Source organism: Chlamydomonas reinhardtii, chromosome 11, assembly GCF_000002595.2.
Source record: "Chlamydomonas reinhardtii strain CC-503 cw92 mt+ chromosome 11, whole genome shotgun sequence".
Lineage (NCBI taxonomy): Eukaryota > Viridiplantae > Chlorophyta > Chlorophyceae > Chlamydomonadales > Chlamydomonadaceae > Chlamydomonas > Chlamydomonas reinhardtii.
This window is the reverse complement of record NC_057014.1, coordinates 986,482-1,010,480: the sequence shown is the minus strand read 5'-3', so window position 1 is coordinate 1,010,480 and position 23,999 is coordinate 986,482. Positions and strand designations below refer to the sequence as shown.

The 23,999-nt window shown below is 65.3% G+C and overlaps 1 protein-coding gene across 1 annotated transcript in view; it reads left to right on the top strand.

Annotated features, from left to right (window-relative positions):
* Positions 1 to 480: 480 nt before the first annotated feature.
* Positions 481 to 23,999, top strand: part of CHLRE_11g467665v5 (uncharacterized protein) — a gene marked incomplete at its 5' end in the record, with an annotated part of 31,025 nt that continues 7,506 nt past the window's right edge. The window contains 32 exons of the mRNA XM_043067418.1: positions 481 to 528; positions 696 to 906; positions 1,136 to 1,170; positions 1,322 to 2,397; positions 2,740 to 3,898; positions 4,078 to 5,535; positions 5,674 to 6,001; positions 6,161 to 6,282; positions 6,529 to 6,665; positions 6,837 to 7,563; positions 7,730 to 9,781; positions 9,959 to 10,258; positions 10,443 to 10,942; positions 11,188 to 11,566; positions 11,706 to 11,836; positions 11,967 to 12,432; positions 12,588 to 13,069; positions 13,264 to 13,813; positions 13,977 to 16,258; positions 16,359 to 16,740; positions 16,894 to 16,965; positions 17,089 to 17,182; positions 17,271 to 17,593; positions 17,729 to 19,312; positions 19,490 to 19,645; positions 19,813 to 21,872; positions 21,971 to 22,352; positions 22,482 to 22,553; positions 22,682 to 22,787; positions 22,923 to 23,200; positions 23,415 to 23,516; positions 23,712 to 23,841. Of these exons, the coding sequence (XP_042919415.1) occupies positions 481 to 528; positions 696 to 906; positions 1,136 to 1,170; positions 1,322 to 2,397; positions 2,740 to 3,898; positions 4,078 to 5,535; positions 5,674 to 6,001; positions 6,161 to 6,282; positions 6,529 to 6,665; positions 6,837 to 7,563; positions 7,730 to 9,781; positions 9,959 to 10,258; positions 10,443 to 10,942; positions 11,188 to 11,566; positions 11,706 to 11,836; positions 11,967 to 12,432; positions 12,588 to 13,069; positions 13,264 to 13,813; positions 13,977 to 16,258; positions 16,359 to 16,740; positions 16,894 to 16,965; positions 17,089 to 17,182; positions 17,271 to 17,593; positions 17,729 to 19,312; positions 19,490 to 19,645; positions 19,813 to 21,872; positions 21,971 to 22,352; positions 22,482 to 22,553; positions 22,682 to 22,787; positions 22,923 to 23,200; positions 23,415 to 23,516; positions 23,712 to 23,841 (18,184 nt within the window). The remainder of the gene's footprint in view (positions 529 to 695; positions 907 to 1,135; positions 1,171 to 1,321; positions 2,398 to 2,739; positions 3,899 to 4,077; positions 5,536 to 5,673; positions 6,002 to 6,160; positions 6,283 to 6,528; positions 6,666 to 6,836; positions 7,564 to 7,729; positions 9,782 to 9,958; positions 10,259 to 10,442; positions 10,943 to 11,187; positions 11,567 to 11,705; positions 11,837 to 11,966; positions 12,433 to 12,587; positions 13,070 to 13,263; positions 13,814 to 13,976; positions 16,259 to 16,358; positions 16,741 to 16,893; positions 16,966 to 17,088; positions 17,183 to 17,270; positions 17,594 to 17,728; positions 19,313 to 19,489; positions 19,646 to 19,812; positions 21,873 to 21,970; positions 22,353 to 22,481; positions 22,554 to 22,681; positions 22,788 to 22,922; positions 23,201 to 23,414; positions 23,517 to 23,711; positions 23,842 to 23,999) is intronic.

Genomic DNA, 23,999 nt, shown 5'->3' with positions numbered 1-23,999 from the left:
GCGGACGGCACGCCGTACCTCTACTCGGTTTACCCCGAGGTGGCGTCCATCTCCCCCGCGACCGGCTCGGCGGCGGGCGGCACGCGTGTCACGCTGCGCGGCCGCGGCTTCCCAGACCTGCGGCGGCAGCTGCAGGGCGGCGCTGGAGGCAGTGGGGGAGGGGGCCGGCGTGATCGCGTGTCGGTATGGCTGGGCGGCGCACCGTGTGAGGTGGTGGACAGCACTTACAGCAGGTGGGTGAAGTTGCGGGGGTTTGGTGGCTTGGGACAAGGGCAAGTAACGTGCAATCAAGGGATCATGGTGCTTACGGTGTCCATGACCCCCGATCGCGTTGCCGCTGACATGCATTCGCATGGCCCATGGCTGGTACACGACGGTGATGACAATGCCAACCGACCTGTGCTCGCGTCCGTCGCACCTCGCAGCCTCACCTGTGTCACGGCGCCTCAGCCCGCCGCGCCGCCCCTCAACGCCAGCGCCAGCCCCATTGCGGGCCTGTACCCGGGCATGCGTGGCGTGGAGTACGAGGTACGCGAGCCCCTTCGGATATTGTTGGTGTTTCTTTACGGCCCAGGGTTCGCGGCCCACCGTAACCCGCCAACAGCTTCCGGCAAAAGCTGCATCCCTCCTACTTGAATCACCTTGGAACCCAAACCAATTGGCCACGCAACCCTCTCCGCTTGTAACCTCCTCAGTTCTACCCGCTCACCTCGCCGCCGACGTCGGAGCTGTGGCGGCTGAACACCACCATCAAGGCAGCCAACCTGACCGGCGGCTACTCAGGCGTGCTGATGGATGTAGTGGAGACACGTGACATCGATGCGCCTGTGCCCTGGGCGTGCACGCGTCTTAGAGGCTTCTTCACGGCGCCGCGCACCGCCACCTACACATTTTTCTACTCGGCAGGTGCGTGCGGCGCGGCGGCTGCTCAGCCGAGCGTTTAAAATGTGTGAATTGGCACGGCTAGCCTCGGTGGGGTTCGGTGGGTGTGCCGGCGCAGGGGCTGTTGTTGCTGCTTTGTTGTGGTCAGAGCAAAGGCCACGTCTGGAATCCTAGGGAGGTTGGGATGGAGGCATGGACGACGTGAGCAGGTATCAGTGGCGTGTTCTCTGATGCTGCCCGTCCATGCGTGCAGATGACTACGGTGAGGTCAACGGCACCTGGATTCAGGTGAGGGTACTGCCTGCCAAAACCAGACGGAACCCATGTATGCCTGGGTATTCAACACAACCAGTGCCCTCAGATCCATGGACGTGGTGCAAATAGCCTCCCTTACCACCCTGCCCCGCGCCCCTCCCACCCAAACGGTCCACCCCAACAGAACGGCGTGGAAGTACGGCAGCGGTTGGTGGCGCTCGGCCAGGGCACCTACCTGGACTGGTATTACTGGCTGCCTTCGCAGCGCAGCGCGGCGGTTAACCTAACTGCCGGCCAACCGCTTCTGTTGGAGGCCAACTCCTGTAACAACGCCGGGCGTGGCTTCCAACAGGTTGCTGTACGCGTCACGGACGACCGCGTACGCCCTAACACAGTGGAGCGGACCATCCAACTGCGCGTGTTCGGGCCCAGCATGCCGCGTTCCGTCGCGCTCAAGTGGCTGTATGTGCCGTCGCCAACCGTCGCCAACTCAACCGCCGTACAAGTTACGGTTTCGGCGGACAGCGCGGCGCGGTTCAACGACGCGCTGCTGGCACTGAACCTCACCCTGGAGTGGGTCAACGGCACGGGTGTCGCTGGCAGCGGCAGCGCGCCGCCAGCGGGCCCGGTGCGGCAGTTGAATGTCACATTGCCGCTGGCCGTGCCGTCTGCAGAAATGACGGCGCGCCTGGGGGCGGCGCTGGGGCCGCCGTTCAACCGCACCACGGGCGGCGTCGGCGGCGCAGGACTCATTGGCGTGCGGCGCGTGCTCAGCGGCGCCGTACTGCTGCTGGAGATCGGCGCGAGTACGGCAGCCATGCCGCACCTGGCAATCACGGCGGCAGCGCTGGTGGCGCTGCCGTCGCCGCCGCCCACTATAGTGTCTAACCTTAGCAACTGCAGCTTCGCCAACCCCCTCATGGCGCCCGTGCCGGGCTCCGCCGCTGAGGCCGCGTACCTTGCGCCGCCCGCGCCACCGGCGACAGTGGTGCCAACCGCCAGCCTGGCAACGGTACTGCCGGCACTGAACGTGTCGTACGGCCCGGCGCCGCCGCCGCCGGAGCCCGCCAGCAACCCCAGCGGCACGTGGGCGTTACGGCTCTTGTCCGGTACGGACACACGGAACCTGCCGTACGACATCTCGGCGGCGGCGCTGCTGTCCGTCATCAACGACCTCACCAGCAACGGCCCGGAGTGTGCGGTAGTGCGGACCACCGTGCGCGAGGGGCAGTACCTGGCCAACGTATGGAACATCACATGGTGAGGGAGCTCGGGGATTTGAGTAAGGACCTGCATCGGGGACCTGGGATCTAGGATCTGGGACCTAGGATCTGGTATTTAGGACCTGGGATCTAGGGACGGGGACGGCGGTGGAACATCGCATGTTGAGGGAGCTCGCGTGCCTCGGGGAATTTTGGAACGCATGGGGGAATGGGGAGCCGTCCATGCAAGGCGGTGTGAATACCGCAATGGGAACGGTGTCACCATCCGGGCGGGCGGGGAAATGGGGCACGACCGACTGGCGGGGACATTTCATGTATTTCATGTACCCACGCCCCTTACTTAACCCGCCCCGTTGCCCTCTTGCTCTCTGCCGTACAGGGTAAACGCCAACTACATCATCGTGTACGCGTTCACCGTGACGCCCGGACCCGACGCGCCGCTGGGCAGCGTGCTGGCTACGGAGGCGCGCGCCGCCTCGCCCTTCACCACTGGCACCTTCCGCATCGCCGCGAACAGCGAGTGCGAGTACGTTGACGTGAACGCTTTGGATGACTACGTGCCTAGCATCGGCGCGAAGCTGGCGAGCTTGCCAGGGCTGTCAAACTCTTCAAATGTAGCTAGGGGTTATGGTTCCGACTCGGCCACCTACGTAAGCGTTACGTTGGATGCGTACGCGCACTCGCCAACCGCCAACCAGCCCAGCCTACGGTTGGTGGACTCGCGCGGGCTCAGTTACCAGGACGCGACCACGCTTTTCGTGCCTGCCTGGGCTGCGCCGCCGGAGCAGGCGTTTGAGCGGTTGCCGGTTGACTTCTTCCAACTGCCGGTCGCGGGCCCAGGCTCGATTCGGTTGATTGTCAACGACGCTGCGGCGGCGTGCGTGCATCCATCTGGCATCTGCTCGTTTCGGTACGACAGTACGGCAACGCCCACCGTTGCCGCGGTGCAGCCACAGAGCCTCACGTGGCCCACCGACACGCCGGCGGTTACGGCGGCGGCTGGAAATGCGGCGGCGGAGCTGACCATTAATGGGCGTGGCTTGAATACCACGACAGCGGCGGCGGCAGCCGGCGAGCAGGTTTGGGTCATGGTTAGCGGTGCAAACTGCACCATCACGGCCGTAAACGACACCCAAATTGTTTGCAACGTGCCTTGGGCCGCGCTCGCCACCGGGCAGCGGCAGGTTGTGGTGTACGTGCCGGGACGCGGCTACGCCGCCGGCACGCCGCCGCTACTTGTCTCGGCCTTTGCCGTGCGCGCGGTCGTGCCGGCGGCGCTGCCGCTGGCTGCAGGCGACGGCAGCAGCAGCAGCAATGGCGGCATGGCGCTGCTACAGATCAGCGGGCAGGGGCTGGTGGATGCCGCGGACGTGGCGGCGGCGGCGGCGGCCGGGGGCAACCCGTGTGCGGGTCTGGGCGTGTCAGTGGGCGGCGTGGCGTGCGGGTTAGTGGCGTGCGGCCCATCGCAACTGTTGGCGCTTTATCCCGGCGGGGGCGCTGCGGTTGCCGACGGAATGTCAATGCCTTTGGAGCTTCAGGTGAGGTTGACACGCTGTAAGGTTGCAGGTAGGTTTGACCAATGGCGACGCCGCGAGCACCACACATGCCAACGCACGCAGGCCGATGAGCGGGCGTGTTTGCAGGCGGGCACGGAACAAGCAAGAACTTGGCCGCATCGCGCTGACAGGTGCTTTCTTGCTGACTTCTGACACCACAGGCAATTGTGAACGGCACTGCTGCGGTGCGCTTCACAGTCCCAGTGGCTGCGTCGCCACTTGGGTCCACCACTGCGCCAGCAGTGGTGTCGCTGACGCCGACGGCGACAGGGGCGTCAGTGCTGCCGGCGTCAGGAGGGGCCAATGTGACCATTGGATTGAGAGGCTCCTTCAACCCGTCCGACGTGCTGGGGATGTACCTGGTGGCCCTGCCGCAGAACTGGACAAACGCTACAACCAGCGGCAGTAGCACGGGCGCTAACAGCAGCAGTAGCAGTAGCAGTGGCAGTACTGGTAGCTGCAGTGGCAGCGGGAGCGGTGCCGTCGGAATGACGCCGCTGGCGGCCGCGCTAGCGGCGGCAGTGCCCTGCGCGGCGGTGACCTGGCAGCAGCAGCCCTCCTCATCCTCCTCGGCCTCGGCCTCCGTGGCGGTGTGCACCACTGGCCCCATGCCGCCCGGATCCTACCAGGCGATGGTGGTGCTGAATGGCTCTTCAACAGCCAGCGGCGGCTCTTCAGCAGCAGCTTCGGCTACTGCAGGTGGCAGCAGTAGCACAAGCAGCAGTGCCTACAACGCCCAGGGGCTGACACTGCTGTCGTCAGGCAGCGTGTCAGTGGACCTGTCTGTGACCTCGGTCAGCCCGGCGGCAGGCAGTGTGGGCGGCGGCACGCTGCTGACCCTCACCGGCTTTGGCTTTGTCGCAGCTGGCGCCATCAACAGCACAGACGCCATCCGTATATTTGTGACCGTGCCGGTGTCGGGCACTTTCCCAACCGGCCTGCTGCCGTGCGACGTGGTGTCAGCAACCGCCACGCAGCTCATGTGCCGTACACGGCCGCACCTAGCGGCGACCGCGGATCTGGATGACCCCTTGGCGGCCAAGCGCCTGCCCAAGGTCACGCCGGCGGCGGCCGTGGTGGTTATGCTTTGCCGGGCTGTTAGCAACAACGCCAGCGCCAACGGCGGCTCCGGCACTGGCTCAACCAGTGCGGGCCCCAGTGCGAGCCTGCCGAGTACCTGTCCGTTCGGCACCTTCCCGGTTGCAACATCTCGCTGTACCGTCAGTAACGGCTGCCGCTACGCCTACACAACCGCCGCCACACCCGTGTTGGGGTACGTGCTGCCAAGCGCCGGGGGCGCCGGCACGCGGATCACAATTGTGGGCCGCGGGCTCACAGGCGCCACCACGGCGCGCTTCTTTAACGCTGCTAGTAGCACCGGCACTGGCGCGGCCAGCAGCAGCAGTAGTAGCAGTGGCGCTGCGAGCAGCAGCGGCAGTAGCGCCGTGGCGCAGGCGTCATGCAGCCTGGATGCGGCGACGCCGCCGGCAGTAGCATCCGGATCTGCAGGAGGCGTGCTGACGGCTGTAGCATGCGACGTGCCAGCGGCGCTGCGGGCGGGGCGCTACAGCCTGGTGGTGGAGCTGCCGTCTGGCAGCATGTCGCTTGACCCGTATCAGGTGCTGTCCTAGTGGTTGGGGTTGGCGGGATCTACACGTGGGTTCCATGGTTCCGTCTTACGGTCGGGCTATGGCTGCGCGGGTTAACTAACGCTCAAATGTATGCTTGCGCCGGCCCTGCTCTGCCAAACATCACAGGGAGCGGTATTCAGCTACCAGCCCACCCTGGCGTCCGTCAGCCCTCGTGCCGTCTCGCTGGCTGGCGGCCTGCCCGTCACGCTTTCCCTTGCTACAGCCGGAAGTGGGCCTCTGCTACAGCCCGACACGCCCGCCGCTCACGCCGTGACGGTGGGCGCGGGGATGCTGGGTCCCGCGGGCCTGCCGTGCCCCGTGGTCAACGTCAGCAGTACGACAACGCTGACCTGTACGGCGCCGCCGTTGACTGGCTGGATCCTGGCTGAGATCTGGAACCTGGCGCCGTTCTCTGGTTTCCGGCCGCTTGTCGAGAGCTTCAATGTGACACCAAGTGCGTGCGGGGCATGGCACTCGAGCCAATGACGGGGCTAGCACCACCCCCAGGCCCGGGGTTCGTTGGCGCCAAGGCACACGTGTCACATTCATGTCACACAGACTACCACAGCTTCTTACATCCCTCCCGCTGTCGCTCGTTCTGCACGCCGCGCAGCCGCGACGGTGCTGGTCCCAAGCGCCAACTTCGACCACACGGTTGGCACGCTGCCGCCCATCTTCCCACCGGGCATCCTGCAACCCGAGTACTACGGCATCCGCTTCACCTTCTACGTCCAGGTGTGCTGCGGGACAGGCGGACTAGGTCCCCACTGGTAGCTCACACCCACGCCAGCTATGGGCGTAGATGCATGCAGAGCGCATCAATTGTGCTCCGCATTCTGCTCCGCATTCTGCTCCGCACTCTGCTCCGCATTCTGCTCCGCATCCTGAAGCATCAGCGCCATCTGCTTGTGTGATCCGCGCCATGTGCCCCTTTTCTAACTTCTGCATTCTATTCCCGGTTCGTCACTCGCACCATCACAGTTTACCCGCGCGGAGAACGTGACCTTCCAGATCGCCGCGGATGACGGCGGCCGGCTGCTGATTGATGACGCATGGGTGGCGGACACCGGGCGAACCCTGACACTGCCGCTGGGCGCCGGCGTGCACAAGTTCGTGTGGTGAGTACCAAGAAGCCACTGCCAGACATGCTGTGCGTGTGGCCCGCATTATTTCACAGGCTGCCTGCCTCGCCCGCCAGCTCCTACCATTTTCGTCCCTTACCACACGGCAACGTGCCGAACAAGAAAATGGCACCCGTTTCTCTGTCGAACCTCTTACCCGTCATGCAGGGCCTTCTACCAGGCAGGCGGCTCCAGCGTGTCCCGTGTCTACATGGCTGTGTCCCCCAGTGCCGCCACCTCCTTCCCCTGGACCAAGGCGACCCCGGTGCCGCCTGGCACACTGCTGCCGCTCACGCTCAGCGTCAACGGCGCACCTGCCGCCGCCGCCTGCGCCGGCGCGCAAGTCAGCCTGCGCACCGCACCGGGGCAGCAAGACCTTAGCTTTGAGCCCTCCAACATCACCCTGCCCTCCAACGCCTCCGCCTGCGGCCTGTTGTATACGGCATATGCCACGCCGACGCTGGTGGCAGCGGTGACGGCGGCGCCCGCTGGCGTGGAGGTCCCAGCGCTGTCGTACCCGCTCGACACGAACACGTCGGCGTGGACCGCCAACGTGTACGGCAGTTGGCTCACGCCTAGCCCCGCACGTGATGTGACCGTTACCGTTGGCGGTTGGCCGTGTGTGCCGACGGCTACCGGACCGGTTTCAACGGTTGCCCTGGATGCGGCTTCCTCGGCGGCGCTGTCGGGCAATGGCGGCGTCAACGTGACGCGGATGTCTTGCATCGTGCCGAAGCTGCCGGCGGGCGATTGGCCGTTGAACGTCAGCGTGGCGGGCTATGGCCTGGCGCGGCCTCCAGCCACGCCACGTGCTGAGCTGCCAGTGCTGACGTACCCCCTGCGGGTGCTGCGGCAGCAGCCGCTGTCCGGCACCGCCAATCAGCAGGACTGCCAGGTGTGTTGCGCGGTCAAGCACGTACGCGCTCGCAAGCCGGTGTGATTTGTTGATTTTGTGTGGATGCCTGCGGCCTCCCCTGCGCGTGTTACATGCCCTGTGCGTGCGCTCTTTGATGATAATTCAAGCTGAACCTATTTTCTCATTTAAACCTTGCTGTTTGCAGCTATCCATCTTCGGCGGCTCTACCGTGACTCTGGCGGGAGTGGGCTTCGTGTCGGGGTTGACCAATGCCACCCTCGGCAGGACCATGTTCCTCGAATGGGACAGCCCAGCAAACGGCATTTGTGTTGCTACTGCCTCCGCCTCTTGCGCCTGGCTTGGCGCGCCTCCGCCGCCGCTTGTGGCAGCGGCGGCAGGCGCGCTGCCGCTGCAGCTGCTCTCCAGCGACGGCGCTACAGCCGTGTTCAGGATTGGCCGCTACAGCCTTGCCGACTTGCCGGCGTCGGCTGTCGCAGCTGCAGCGGCGGCCGTAGCCGGAGGTGGTGGCAGCATCAGCACGGGCGCGCTGGCGCCGCCAGCAACTTACCTGACTGGTAACGCCACGCTGCGAAGCGTGCTGAGGTGGCGACTGCGAGTCTTCAACTCAGGTGTTGTGCCGCCTACGGCCACAGAGGTCACCGGCACGCTTGCTTTCTGCGGCGGCCGCACACCAGCGGTCACAAGCGTTGCGCCAGCGACAGTGGCAGCCGGGTTGCAGCCATCCGGAGGTGTTGCGCTGGTCATCAGCTGGCAGGTGTCACTGGCTGGCAGTAGCAACGGGACCTGGAACGCGTCGGCCGCCGGCAGTAGCAGCGCCGCCACGGTCGAGCTGGTGGCGGTGGCGCGCGGTGGCAGTAGCACCGCTGGGGCTGGGCCGCTGCTGCTACAGCCCCTGGTGCTCAACTGCAGCGACGCGCGTGTCAACGCCAGCAGCCTTGGCAGCACCAGCTACAACGAGACGCTGCGCTGCCAGCTCCCTGCCTACGTGCCTGCTGGCACCTACACGCTGTGGCTGTGTGCGCCGCCGCTGGGGTGCGGCTACGCCGCCGCCTCTTGGACCGCGGCGCTCCAGGTGTCCGGCTTTGCGCCAGGCTCAGCGATGCAGGGCCCCGCCAGCGGCGGCACCGAGGTCACCGTGGTGAGCAGCGGTCACTCATTGGACCCAGCGGCGCCGCCTGCCGCCCGCTTCGGTGGCAGCGCGTGCGCGGTGCTGGCCATGGATGCCAGTAGCTTCCGCTGCCGCACGGGCGCGGTGGCGCTGCCCGCCGGGGCGGCAAGCGCGACGCTGCCGCTGTCGGTGACGCCGGCGCCGGGCGCAGATGAGGTGACTTTCAGCAACGTGACGTTCACCTTTGCGGCAGCGGGCGGCATGTGGGTTACGGCGGTGAGCCCGACGCAGGGCCCTGTTGCAGGCGGCACGGCGCTCCGGTTGTCCGGCAGCGGCTTCGACGTCACCGCCGCCGCCCAGATGAATGTCACAATCGGCGGCGTGCCCTGCGGCAACGTCAACGTACTATCCAGCGACGCCATTACGTGCGTGACCGGGCCGCTTCTGGCGCCGGTGGCAGCCGGCGGAGCAGCTGCGGCGGCGGCGGCGGTGGTGGTTCCGGGGCAATGGCTGGATGTGGTGGTGTCGACGCCAGGCCGCGTGTCCGGCGCCCTGAGCGCGGGTCCCAATGGCAGCACCAGCGGCACAAGCACGTTGTCGCCACCAGCCGCCTCGTTCCGATACCTGGACGCTTGGTCCTCCCCCTCCTCCTGGCCGTCAGGGCGGCTGCCCCAGGCCGGAGACGACGTGGCAGTGGCGGCGGGGCGGGCGCTGCTGCTGGATGTGAGCCCGCCGCCTCTGGGAGCGCTGCTGGTGCTGGGCTGGCTTGTGTTTGACGACACGCAGCCGGCGCTGGAGCTGCAGGCGCGCAGCATCCTGATAGACGGTGGCGGCCGGCTGAGTGTGGGCTCTGCAGACCAGCCATACGCCTCAGCCGCCACCATCACACTGATCGGGAACCCGCCAGCAGTATCGCCGGATGACAGCGGCGGCGTCTCGGGCTGTGTGGATGATGGTGCTAGCGGCGCTGCGGGCGGGCTGGCGTTGTACGGCACCAAGGTGATTGCGGTACGGCAGGGCGTGCTGGAGATGTACGGCACACCCCGCTCACCGCCGTACACCACCCTCAACATCACCGCCAACCCGGGCGATGGCGCAATCCTCGTCAACGGGGCAGTCGACTGGAAGGTGCGCAGCATGGCAGGGTTGGGTGCTAGGGCGGCGGGTTCGGGTGTGCTTGTGAGTCGTTGCGAAGCGCTTTGCTCATGAACATAAGGATGATAGAACGCTGGTCCGCGCTGTGCTGAGGCGAATGCCATCTTCCACTGCCCATCCCCTCCTGCCGCCCTGCCCTCTCACACACAGGCCGGTGACCGCATCGTGATTGCGAGCAGCTCCTTCTTCGCGGATGAGGTGGACGAGGCGACTGTCGTGTCCGTGACCACCACCAACAGCTCAACCTCAGGCGACATCGTGAGCCGTGTGGCTCTGGACGCGCCGCTGAGCTACACGCACCTGGGAGTGGTGGTGGCGCCGCCGGCCACCGCCGCCGGACTCACGCGCCCCGCCCAGCCACTGGACATGCGCGCTACTGTGGCGCTGCTCAGTCGCAATGTGGTGCTGCAGGGGGACGCAGCGTCCGCAAACTCCATGTTCGGGGCCAGGGTGAGTGGAGTTCCCGTGGCAGCGCTTTCTCCGATACCGCTTTTCACCTACCGGTGCTGGTACATGCAGTCGTTGATGCTTTGACTGCTTTGGAATGTTACATAGTGTGCTTGAAGATCCATCTGGCTGGTGGGGTGGGTACCATTTGATCTCAAACACACGGCGTGCTTTGTGTTCCAAACAGGTGTTGGTCCACACGCCGCCGTCACTCCTCGCGCAAGGTCCCAAAGCCGCCGTGCGGCTGAGTCATGTGGCCATGCGCCGCATGGGGCAGGCGTTCCGCACCGGAGCCTACTCGCTGCATTGGCTGCAGCAGGGTGATGTCGGCAGCAGCAGCAGCAGCAGCAGCAGCAGCAGCAGCAGCAGTAGCAGCAGCAGTAGCAGCAGTAGCACCGCGGCTGCCGGCAGCTTTGGCGCATCCTGGGTCCGCGGCTGCGTGCTGCGTGACGCGTACGCCCGGGGTTTTGTCGTGACTAACACCAGCGGACTGGTGCTGGAGCGGAACGTGCTGTACGAAGTGTACGGGCACGGTTTCGTGCTGGAAGAGGGCACGGAGTACGGCAACGTGCTGGATGGGAACGTGGGCATCCTGACCAACGCCAACCCAGCGCTGCCGCCGACTGCCGCGTGGGATGCTGGCAACCCAGCCACCTTCTACGTCGCCAACCCCAACAACACACTCAGGCACGTGGGTTGGGCCTGTGGTGGTTGGGCCTAAGGTGTTCTCTCGTGTGCAGTAGGTGCGGGCGTTGGATGCTCTCTCAGCGGTCTATCTAAAGCTGTCGGTCTGTGGGCTAGCTAGGAAACGTGTGGCATGGACCATCCCAGCAGAGGGGCACCGGAGGCAAACCTGGGATGCGTGGCGCTGTTGGGTTGCCGTGTCAAGCGCGACGAGCATCACGAGCACAACCCCTTGATTGCAACTACAGGAACAATGTGGCAGCGGGCTCCGATCACACTGGCTTCCTCTACCGCCTGCCAGATGCCCCGGAGGGCTCCGGCTCCACTCTGGCCACTGCCGCTTTCTACAGCACTTGCCCGCGCTTCACAGCCATGCCTACTGTCCCTATCGGCAGCAGCAACGGCAGTAGCAGCAACGGCAGTAGCAGCAACGGCAGCGTCAGCAGTGGGGGGTTTGCCTCCAACACAGCGCACTCGGCGCTGCTGTATGGACTGCGCGTCCACCCCGAGTACTTCCCACGTGCCAGCCCCTGCAGCCGCTACGCCGCCCCGCTGCAGCAGGCCGCGGCGGTGTTCGACGGCCTCACCGCATTCAAGTGCGGACTCAAGGGCGCGGCCGCCAGCGTGGTGAGTCGTCGGGGGCGCGGTGCTGTGGGGTGCGAGGAGCGGCGCACAGGCAGTGAGCATGCCAATGAATTGCTGGTAAAGTGATTTTGCCACACCAAACTGGATGCCTCTTCACCCCATCGCATCCTCTGCTCTGCAGGTGGGGCTGGTGCAGTTCCGCGGAATGGCGCTGGGCGATAACGGCGGCGGACCTGTGACACCGAACACCACACTCATCAAGGAGACCGGGGCACAGGCCGAGATTGCGTGGGTGCACGATGACAGGTCCAGGTGCGTACGTGTGTTTGCTGGCGTCAGTGGGTGTGATCTTACCCACAAGCCCGGTAGTTGGCAGGAATGGCTACGTTCCCGACACCTGTAATAATAACACATGTCACTGCTGCCATTCGTGATGCATCAGGATCACCGCTGGCCTGACGAACCTGGCCGGTGTCTTCTCCACCACGCTCTTCGGCCGCACCGCGGCTGGCGCCGTCGGCACCGCCGGCCGCTGGCCCAACGCCACCCGCCGTATCGCCGGCGTCGCCACGCAAAGCACGCCCCAGGGCAGCTCCTACCACCAGTGCGGCCTGGCCCTGGTGAACGTCACCTTTGCCAACTTCACCGTCGCCGTGCCGCTGTCCATTGCGGGGGCCGTGGCGCCGCCGCCGCCGCAGCTGTTTGCGCTGGAGGCGTGTGCGCGCTGCCTGTCACTCCAGGGCGGCTGCACAACGCAAACCGCGGGGCTGCAGTTCGTAGAGCTGGCGGATGCTGTCGGCACCGGCGCGGGAGGGGCTGCGGCTGGGACGGACGGCAGCAACGCGAGCAGCAGCGCAAGGTCAGGCACGCGGCGCCCTGCGCTGGCGGCCTGGAGCTGGTTGCAGCAGGTGGGTGAGGGATGCATAAGACTACAGAAAGGGCTCACACGGGGTCGTCTCACGTTGAGATAGAGCAGTGCGTGGCCACCATGCACGGGCCTTACCATGAGTGCTATGACACGTTGCCATGCACCTTCGTTCATCACGTACCTCGTTGCTCACAGGGCATCTACGAGGACACAGATGGCTCCTTGCTGTCCGCCGCCCAGCTCTCAACCTACCTGTCCTACCCCGCCGCCTTCCCAGCCGCCGCCAACACCACGACAGCCGCCCCGGGTTCCACAGCAGCAGTCGCGCCGCCGCCTTGGGCTGGGAGTACCTTCCACAGCGCGATCAACAACACCCTCTTTGAGCCCAGCGAGTGTGTCTACCTGCGCGGCGCCGCGGCCTGGCCTTCCTCCAACACGGCCGCCGTGTGTGCGCCGCGCGTGGGGCCCTTCCGGCGCCTGCACGTGGCCGTGGCGCCGGCCACCATCGGCTCAACCGAAATGGTGGTTGTGAACGCGGCCACGAACCGCAGCAGCGTGGTGCCGTATGTCGCGGTCAATGAAGCATCGTACATGGTCACACTTCCAACCGGCGGCCGCGAGTTTTGGATCCATTGGCGCGCGCCCACGGGCATCCGTGTCGACGCGACCTCTTATAAGTAAGTACGATCGACGCACGCTAGTGTGCTCACTTCCAGCTCACGACCATCACGCACACAATGATAGAGGGTACCGCGTGACAGCAGATGTCAGTGCAGGTTGTCAATAAAGTTGGTGCGCGCCTCTCGTAGCTCTGTGACCCGCTTTGATAGCCACGGCCGACTTTCCCTTTTACGTGCCTATTTGCTTGCAGCCTGTACCGCCTGGACCTCCTGAATGCCTCCAACCACTTCTCCTACATCACCACGCGCTACACCATCAATGGCACCTTCACCGTCAACAGTACAACCGTTACGGCGAGCGCTCGGCCCGCCGCCAGCGTGTCAACCGCTCACGGCGCCACGTCGTACAACCGAACCTTCACGACCAACGGCTGGAGGTGGTTGGGCACCGGAAACGGCACCGTTGCCCGGTTCAACGACACCGCGCTCACCACCTTTCTCGCAGGAGGCAGCAACGCCCTACTTCGGATCCAATCTGGATCCTGCCCTTCTGTCGGCTGTCCCACACAGTTTGTCGAGGAGCAAGAGCCCTTCCTTCGCTGGTCACGAGACACGACCTGGGCGAACGTGACAGGCGGCAAGCCCGGCCCCGGCGCCAACGTGACGGTCCCGGTGGGCTGGGCGCTGCTGCTGGACGAGAGCCCGCCGGCCCTTGGATCGCTGGTGGTGCTTGGGTCACTGCGGTTCGACCCCCTGCAGGACATCACCCTCACAGCCGCCGCAGTGATGGTGCTGGCAGGGGTGAGTGACGTACCGGTAGTGGCGCCGTGGGGGCTGGGTGCTTTTGGGCAACGACGAAATCACCTTGCTTGTGTAACGATGTTCTCTGTTTCGTGCCTTCGCCCTTTCTGTGTGTAAAACTTCGCCGCCCCCTCTTACCCCGCTATCTTGTCATAACACACAGGGATCCCTCTCAGCTGGAGCCCCCGGCGCGCCACACCCACGCGCCGCGCGCATCCTTCTGACCGGCTTCCGTGGGGACCCCGGCTGGCGCGTCCCGAATGCGTCAGGAGCGCCCTTTGCACCGGGCGCAGACCTCGGGACCAAGGTGCTTGCGGTGCTGGGCGGTGGCACACTCGACCTGCACGGCCGGGCGCAGGCGCGGCGCTGGACCCGGCTGGCGCGCCCCGCCGCCCCGGGTGACACGGTGCTTCGACTCGACGTGCCGCTGTCGGACCTGGACGGAAGCTGGCAGCCCGGAGACCGCGTCCTGATTGGATCCAGTTCGTACAACCAGTACCAGAGCGAGGTGCGGTACATCGTGGCCGTGCTGCCGTACAGCGCCCTTGCAGCGGTGGATGGCGGCGGCGGCGGCGGTGCGGCGTCCGCAGACGGCAACCTGACGGCGGTCGTGCTGGACTCGCCGCTCCGCCACCCTCACGCCGCGCGCGGCCGCAGCTACCCCGTCAGTGGCAACGGCAGTAGCAGCAGCGGCAGTGGTGGCAGTAGCAGCAGTGGCAATGCCACGCTGTCCGTGGACCTGCGCGCAGAGGTGGCGCTGCTGTCCTCAAACGTGGGCATCGCGGCGGCGGAGGCTTACAGCATGGCGGCGGGCAGCCTGCCGCCATCCGATCTGTACGGCAGCCCCCCATCGGCTGCAAGTGGATCCAACTCAAGCAACAGCAGTACAACGGCGGCCTGGGTCACGTACGGCGCCCGCCTCCTGGTGGCGGGCAACAGTACGGCACGGTTGGTGGGCGCGGCTGTGGAGTACTGCGGACAGCTGGACGGCTCGCTGCTTCGGCCGTGCGTCTTGTTCCAGGACTTGCTGCAAACAGCAGTAGCAGGAGCAGCAGCTACCAACGGCAGCAGTAGCAACAACAGCAGCAGTAGCAACGGAGCTGCCAATAGCACCTTCAGCAGCGCAGCAGGCGCGCAATTGTATATACGAGGAAGTGCCATTGCCTTTGGCGTGGGTGGCAGCATTGCCATTGCCGGAGCATCAACAGCGCCAGCATCCGCAGACATCAGAAACACCACCAACACTACTGCGGTATCACCCGCAAATTCATCGGCAGCAGCAGTAGCAGCAGTAGCGCTAGAAGACAACGCATTGTACGGCACTTACGGAGCCTCTAATGTTTTGGTACTGTCATCCAGCAATCTCATCAAGAATAACTTGGCTTTGGGAGCAGTATGGGATGGGGGTGTAGCATTTGGAGCATTGACAGCAGGCGGCGCGGCAGCGACATTGCTGCCGCAGCAGGTGCCGCATCCACTGAATGCCAGCAACAGCGGAGACATAGTTGCAAGCACTGGCAACAGCAGCAAAAGCACTGCGTACCGCGCACGAGTGCTGAGCAACTTCTACATAAGGGATCCAGGGAATTGGGTGGAAGGCAACGTGGCAGCAGGAAGTGACGCATTTGGGTTTGCCGTACAGGGCACTCCATGCATTGATCTAACAGCAATTGAAGCACTGGCTGGAATCTTCGAGAACAGTAGCAGCACTAGCCTTACCAGTGGAGGCCAAGGCAGCAGCAGTGCCAATGACAGTAGCAGTAGCGGATCGGCTGGCGTGTGGGCGCTCGGCTCGTTCCGCAACAACACCGCCCACGGTTGTTTGGTGGGGCTGTGGCTTCGATCTAGCGCGGCGTCTCGGGCCGCCGCGCCCGGTGGTGGCGGCGGCCGCTGCACCGCGCTGTCCAACTTCACGGCGCACACCAACTGGGATTATGGCCTGCTCACGCTGCGCGGCATCGACACGGACGTGCGGATGTACGACGTGGCATTGCTGGACAATCGACACGCCGGCGCGGCACTGCTGCGGCAGGGCGGCTTCACGGAGCGCGCGGGCGTGTCTTGGCGCGGCGGGCTGCTTGCGGGGCGCACGTCACCGGTGCTTTGCGCGCTGTGCGCGAGCCCGTCTGACGCGGGCTGCCACCAGCGCCTGACGCCCCAGTCGTACAACCGCGCTCTGCCGTACACGCCTTCGGTTGGATTTGTGGCGGCGGCGTTTGCGTTGGGCTTCTCAGTCGGACCGGACCGAAGTCCATGGGACGCCGTAGCCAGTTACCCGACCGTAAATGGAATGGCCTTGATCGACGGAGTGGTAGTGGCTGACTTTGAGGGCGCCAGTGGGTGCGGCGGCGGCAGCTTTGCCTTTGCCAACAACCCCACCGCACCCGACGCCTCGCACCCACACTTCTTCCGGCGCATCACGCTCGCCAACACCAATACGGACGGGTAAGCTGGTTTTAATTTTGCTTGCAAATGCGCCATTTGTGTTCACTCTGATGCGCACGGAAACTGACTGCTTCTGGCTTTGCAAATGACCATCCCACAGGTCTGCCCAAGGCCTGTTCCTCATGCGGGGACCCGACCCGGCTTGGCGGAACCCGCTCGACTGCGGCACTGCCAACTACACTGCCGGCGCAACGCCCCTGCCCCTCAACTGCGCGGGACCTTCACGGGCCTTGTTCAACGACCTGGACGGTTCTCTGGGGGTTTCGCCTGCGGGCGGCCCGGTCACAGTGCTGGGCGCGTTACCAGATGGCCCGCGACCTCAGCCGCTGGCACAGGCGCCGGCGATGCCTTCGGGCAGTGGCTGCATCTATCGCGGTGACCTCGGCACCTACGTGTGCGCCGGCGGCCCTGCTGGCAGTGGGGCTACTGGTGTCTTCGACCCACAGCTGTTTGTGTTGGCGAGCCGTGACACGGATGCCGAGGTAAGCCAGCCAGCAAGCAAGGGTAGCATACCGTAGTAGGGTGAGAAGGTCATGAAGCACGTTACCGATACCGTACCGTATTGCGCTTTGGGCATAATATTATGATAATACTATGCGGTGGCTGCCACTGACTGCCCCTACTTGTTTCCACAGGTCCGCGGCCCGGAGGCGGTGGCGTTCAACGTGTCGGGCTCTGTGGATGTGGTGGTGCCGGCCATGGACCAGGTGGGGGCGTGTGTGTGCTTGTTCAGGGGGATAGGGATCGGATTTGTCCACGCGCAGGCGCACTTGGCAGAGGGTCACACCATAAACATGTTTCTGCTGCCCCGTTGCCATATCGCCCCACAGGGCTGGTGCCTGGGATCCGCATCCTGCAAGCGGCGACTTGCGGCGTTTTGGTCAGTGCTTCCCACAGGAGGTTCTGTGGATGTCTCCTTCACAGGTAGGGCACTGTTGGCAAGCTCGGGCAGGGATGCAAGCGCTGCGCCTTTGTGCCAAGTGATAATTCCTCCAACTATTCACGGCTGCAGGCTCGGTCCCGGACTCGTTCCAGCTCTGGATGCCGTACGCGAGCCCCAGCGCCGAGCTTGTGATGGCGTTTGACTTCCCTACTAACTGTACGGCGGCGCGGCGCTTTGCATGGGTGCCGCCACTTGTTGCTAACACCGTGTTTGGAGCAAGCGGTAGCAGCAGTGCTGGCGGGCGGGGGCAGCGTTTGTCATATGGCCCGCCTGCGCCGTACGACGGTACGCCCCACGGGTCGTACTGGTGGGATGTGGACGGCGGGCGGCTTGTCGTCAAGATGGTGGGCGGCGGCAGGTCACTGGAGGTCCGCACGGAGGCGGCTGTGCCGGTGAGCCTCGGCGGCCGACTGCCTTTGCTTGAGGCCTTGATGCTTGCCCCTTTATGTTGTTTGTCCGCATATTCTGTACCTTCCTCCAATCGTTCCTCACAACTGTGCCCCGTCACGCTCTATCCTTGTCACCAGGTGCGCCTGAACGCCACCGTCACTTCGGTCCCGATGACACTTGCGGCGCGGCGGGCGCTTGCCTCCGCCCTTGCCACCGCAGCCGGCCTGGATCCCCTGCGCATAGAGGTCATGCCCCTGCCCCAGCAGCTCTACCCTGGAGACGCAAGCGCAGCCACCGCAGCCACCAGTGGTGGCCAAGCCACGCTGCCTGTGGCTGTGCACATCTACCCGCCGGCCGCAGATTCTAACATCAGTCGGCCAGACGCCTTCCCACAGCCGGCCCGGTGCAGCACCGCAGGCGGCCTGGACGCAGGGACGCAAGGAGCACTTCTAGCGACCATTTGGTCTGGCCTCGTCAACGCAAACGAGGAGCAACAGGCTGCGGCGGTGGCCGCAGCCTTGGCAAACGCAACCGCCGCCGCTGCGGCGGCAGCGCTCAGCACTGATGATGACTACAGCTGGGCACAGCAGCTGGCGATGGCGGCGGCAGCCGCGGGAGGTGGGCTGCTGGCGTCCTGGACGCCGCCACCCCCGGCACCCCCGGCACCTGCGTTGGCTGTGCAGCTGACGTCAGCGTACCTGGCAGATCTGTATCGGGCTTGGGTGATGCTGGCGTGGCCGCCGACGCCGGCCGTGAACGGCCTGGCAATTAGTGGCGGTCCCGTGCTAGCGGGCGTGTGTGGAGGCGCCGACGGGGCGTGGCTGGCGAACACGGGCACGCGCGGGGCCCTGGACGCCACGCTACGGGCTGCCATTGTGGCGGCGAACACGTCACCGCCGCCCATGCCGCCACCTCCCGCGCCGCCGCTTCCGCCGCCCAGCCCGCCGCCCAGCCCGGCGCCCCCTAGCCCGGCGCCGCCCAGCCCCGCGCCGCCCAGCCCTGGGCCGCCGTCCCCGGCCCCGCCCAGCCCTGGGCCGCCGTCCCCGCACCCACCCAGCCCGCGGCCGCCATCGCCTTTCCCACCGAGCCCTATGCCTCCGAGCCCGGCGCCCCCATCCCCCGCGCCTGGCCCGCCTTCGCCAGCCCCTCCCAGCCCGGCGCCACCGTCACCGGCCCCGCCCAGCCCCGCGCCACCTTCGCCTGTCCCGCCGAACCCGAAGCCGCCATCGTCTCCCCCACCGAGCCCTGTGCCCCCAAGCCCAGCGCCACCATCCCCCGCGCCGCCCAGCCCTGGCCCGCCTTTGCCCGAGCCACCCAGCCCAGCACCGCCTTCTCCTGCTCCTCCAAGCCCCGTGCCGCCGTCGCCTGACCCTCCTTCCCCCGCTCCCCCTTCCCCACTCCCGCCCTCCCCTCCGCCAAGCCCGGCGCCACCGTCTCCTGCTCCACCCAGCCCTGAGCCTCCTCAGCCTCCGTCTCCGCCTCCAGCGCCCAGCCCGCCGCCGCCAGACCCGTTCCTTCGCTGGTCACGAGACACGACCTGGGCGAACGTGACAGGCGGCAAACCCGGCCCCGGCGCCAACGTGACGGTCCCGGCGGGCTGGGCGCTGCTGCTGGACGAGAGCCCGCCGGCCCTTGGGTCGCTGGTGGTGCTTGGGTCGCTGCGGTTTGACCCCCTGCAGGACATCACCCTCACCGCCGCCGCAGTGATGGTGCTGGCAGGGGTGAGTTTTGTATTCCTGGCCGCTCAACAGCTAGCAGCAGCAGCACTTGGTAGCACGTGTCGCGCCTTGCTGGCACAGATGCTGTCACGCCTCATACCGCTGCAAGTGCCTCTGTGTCTGTACCCAACTAAGTACACGCCTCGACACACACACCACGCAACCCATGTTCCAACCCAGGGTCTGTTGGCAGCTGGGAGCACGGCCTCGCCGCACCCCACAGTGGCGCGCGTGCTGCTGACCGGCTCGCCCAGCGATCAGGGCTTCATATTGCCGCCCTTGGAAGCAGCTATGGCCGGGCCCGGCTACCCTGCTGGGAGCAACATCGGCAGCAAGGTGCGGCGGCGTCGGCAATCCGGCCACCATCAGGGCTGTTATGATGACCGTCGGGGCGAATCGACACCGGTCCTGCGCTCATGCATTCCCACACATGCACATCTTCTGGGAAGGAGCATTCTGGCAAGCGTGTGTGCAAATTTATCTATTCGCCTCTCCACTTGCAGGTCCTGCTGGTGGCGGCCGGCGGCCGGCTGAGTCTACACGGCCGGTCGGTCACCCGCCGCTGGATGCGGCTGGCCCGGGCGGCAGCGCCCGGCGACACGTCCGTTCGGATCTCAGGATCTCCGTCCGGCGAGCTACGTGGAATCCAGGTCGGGGATCGCGTCATGATCGCATCCACGTCGTACAATCAGTACCAGACGGAAGTCCGGCGCATCACGGGAGTCGTGGCGCAGCCCGCGGACAGCACGGCGGGTGCAGGAAACCTGACTGCGCTGGTCCTGGACTCGCCGCTCCGCCACCCTCACGCCGCGCGCGGCCGCAGCTACCCCGTCAGTGGCAACGGCAGTAGCAGCAGCGGCAGTGGTGGCAGTAGCAGCAGTGGCAATGCCACGCTGTCCGTGGACCTGCGCGCAGAGGTGGCGCTGCTGTCCTCAAACGTGGGCATCGCGGCGGCGGAGGCTTACGCCACCATCACCGCCGCCAACGGTACGCAGCCTCTGGCATCGGAACCGTCCCTGGATCTCAACCGCCTGTACGGCAGCCCCGGAGCCAATGACGGCCCGTCAACCGCTGCCGTACCGTACGGCGCCCGCCTGCTGGTGGTTGGTACCGGCTCGGCACAGCTAACCAACGTGGTGGTGGAGCGCTGCGGGCAGTTGGCGGCTGTGGGCCAGGAGCAGCGGCCTTGCGTGCTGTTCCAAAGCCTCTCACCCAGGCCTGCGCCGGCAAATGGCGACGACAGCGACGGCAGTAGCCGCTGCAGCGACGGAAGCAGCGATGGCAGTAGCACCAGCTGTGAATCTGACATCAGCAGCAGCCAATCGTACATGTACGATTCGGCAATCGTGGCGGGCGTGGGAGGCAACGTGGCAGTGCTGGGGAGCCAGAGTCCCACGGTTCGTGTCGAGCTGTACGGCAACGTATTGTACGGCTCCTATGCCGTCTCCAACGTCCAGCTGCTGACAACGGGCAACCACCTCTACAACAACCTTGCACTGGGCGCGATTGCAGCAACCAACAGAACCGCCAACAGCAACAGCACGGCTGCCGGCGCTACCTCCGGCCCGGCCTCGGTGTCGCCCGCAAACTTCCTGCTCTCCCAGTCAGCGAACTGGGTTGAGGGAAACGTAGCGGCAGGCTCCGACCGCTTTGGCTTTGTGTATCAGGGCATGCCGTGCACTCAGCCCTCAGCGCCACCATCTGCATCGCCACCCGCCTCCCGGCCGCCGATCCGAACTCCACCAACAACGTCGCCGTCGCCTCCACGCGCGCCGTCCGTGCCAGCACCGGGCCCGCTTCCGCCTGCCATCCCGCCGCCCTCGGCGGCCCCTGCGCCGGTGCCGACCCGGCTGCCACCGCCTGCGCCCCCTCCACAGTCGCCTCCCTCCGAGCCTTGGGATGTGGGACCCGTCGCGTGGACGCGTGGCTCGTTCCAAAACAACACGGCGCACTCGTGTCTTGTGGGCGCATGGCTTCGCGCCAGTGTCGCATCCAGTGGTGTGGGCTGCACCGCGCTCTCCAACTTCACGGCGCACACCAACTGGGATTATGGCCTGCTCACGCTGCGCGGCATCGACACGGACGTGCGGATGTACGACGTTGCATTGCTGGACAACCGACACGCCGGCGCGGCGCTGCTGCGGCAGGGCGGCTTCACGGAGCGCGCGGGCGTGTCCTGGCGCGGCGGGCTGCTTGCAGGGCGCACGTCACCGGTGCTGTGCGCGCTGTGCGCGAGCCCGTCTGACGCGGGCTGCCACCAGCGCCTGACGCCCCAGTCGTACAACCGCGCCCTGCCGTACACGCCTTCGGTTGGCTTTGTGGCGGCGGCGTTTGCATTGGGCTTCTCTGTTGGGCCCGACGGGGGATCCACGTGGGATGCCGTGCGTGGCTACCCCACGGTATTTGGCCACGCTAACATCACGGGCGTCACAGTGGCTGACTTTGAGGGCGCCAGTGGGTGCGGTGGCGGCAGCTTTGCCTTCGCCAACAACCCCACCGCGCCCGACGCCTCGCACCCACACTTCCTCCGGCGCATCACGCTCGCCAACACCAGGACGGACGGGTACGCTGGTTTTAAGTTTGCTTGCACATTGCGTCGTTTGTGTTTACACTGATGCGGCAAACTGACCGTGTCTGGCTTTGCAAATGACCAACTTACAGGTCTTCCCAAGGCCTGTTCCTCATGCGGGGACCCGACCCGGCTTGGCGGAACCCGCTCGACTGCGGCACTGCCAACTACACTGCCGGCGGAACGCCCCTGCCCCTCAACTGCGCGGGCCCTTCACGGGCCCTCTTCAAAGACCTGGACGGTTCTCTGGGGGTTTCGCCTGCGGGCGGCCCGGTCACAGTGCTGGGCGCGTTACCAGATGGCCCGCGACCTCAGCCGCTGGCACAGGCGCCGGCGATGCCTTCGGGCAGTGGCTGCATCTATCGCGGTGACCTCGGCACCTACGTGTGCGCCGGCGGCCCTGCTGGCAGTGGGGCTACTGGTGTCTTCGACCCACAGCTGTTTGTGTTGGCGAGCCGTGACACGGATGCCGAGGTAAGGCCACAAGCAGCAGAGGAACGTGGCCACACATGAAAAGAGTCTCGGAATCTTATCAGACACGTTTTGACAAATCTGTGCACTCATCAGCGTGTTCTAATTCCTGTCTGTCGCCCTGGCTTGCAGGTCCGCGGCCCGGAGGCGGTGGCATTCAACGTGTCGGGCTCTGTGGATGTGGTGGTGCCGGCCATGGACCAGGTGAGGTGTCGAGGCAAACTGGAGAATTTGCTTGTGTGGTGCATGCATGCGGGGTCTTTCATCAGCAGCGCAACCTTACCTAGTGCACAAACCCTACCGTATGCCACTTTTTCTCGATCCCGTCGCAGTCTTGGTGCTTTCCAGCCGCCGGCTCCTCCAGCTGCAGCCAGCGGCTAGCTTCCTTTTGGACAAGCCTGCCAACGCGCCGGACCACTCACATATCCTTTTACCCAGGTCAGTAAAGGTCCTGCTTGCCTGACATACCTCGATGACATGCGTTGAAAATGCGTTTCATTCTGCGCTCTGCCTCTGGGCCGTGATGGCATTGCGGTCACCCCGGTGTTCCCACCCACCATGCGCCTAAAACAGAGTCAAGTGCGCCGCGCTCGTTCCAGATGTGGATGCCGTACGCGGATCCTGGCTCTGAGACGATCCTAGTTATTCGCTTCGACGCAGCCAGTCTGTCACGCCGCTTCGTATGGCTGACTGACGCAAGTGATCGCGCAACCGCTATGACAGCCAGCCCGCCGGCATTGTATGACGGTACGGCCCACGGCTCGTACTTTTGGAATGCAACGACCACAACACTGACGCTGAAAATGGTGGGCGGCCTTACTCTGGAGGTCCGTGCCGAGCCAGCCGTCATGGTGAGCTGTTTGTGCCCGACTGGAGGGGGATGGATCATTATGCTGCCATCTCTCCATGCATGCGGTGGTTGAGGTCATGGAATGCGGCCGCAACGGTTCCATACGTAGCGTAGTGGCTGTGGCCGGCTTACCAATCGACTTGTCAGTGTACGTCCCTGTGACCTATTTCTTTCCTGAGCCGTATGCTTCGTCCCTCATGATGCCGCTGCTACAGATGGGCACCGCACTCGCCATCCCGGTGGACAGCTTTGGTCCCTCGGCGCAAGCTGCATTTGTCAGCAAGCTCACCAATGCCAGCGGGCTGCAGCCCTCACAGGTCCGGCCCCACAGCGCTGGCGTGTACATGAGTGTTTGTGCATTATGTGGCATTGTCTACCCCAGAGCATAACTGCACTGCAGCATGCATTGCTTGCTTGCAGCCAATTATTCAAGCCCTAGATCCAAAAAGCCTTGAAGTCACATGCTGACGTCTAAATGTCATGCCAATGTCCAATGTTTGGTGCTGCCGCAGATTGAGGTGCTTCGTGTGCTCGCTGGCTCCTTGCGCCTCAACATGCTCATCTACCCCGACCCCCGGCTCTTTGCGGCGCCCAGGCCCTACTACTGGCCTCCAGAGATGCGTAGCGCGTCTGACCTCACAGGTGGGAGGCGAGAGGTGGGAGTGGCACTAACTGTAGACCGTACGGAATGCATGCTCGAGGCTTTGGCCGGATGGCCTCTGCAAGCAATGTGTGCAGGCCTTGTTCGGAGTCCGGCGCCCGGCCGCTGCTATCTCCATGCCCTTTGTTCACGTGTCAAG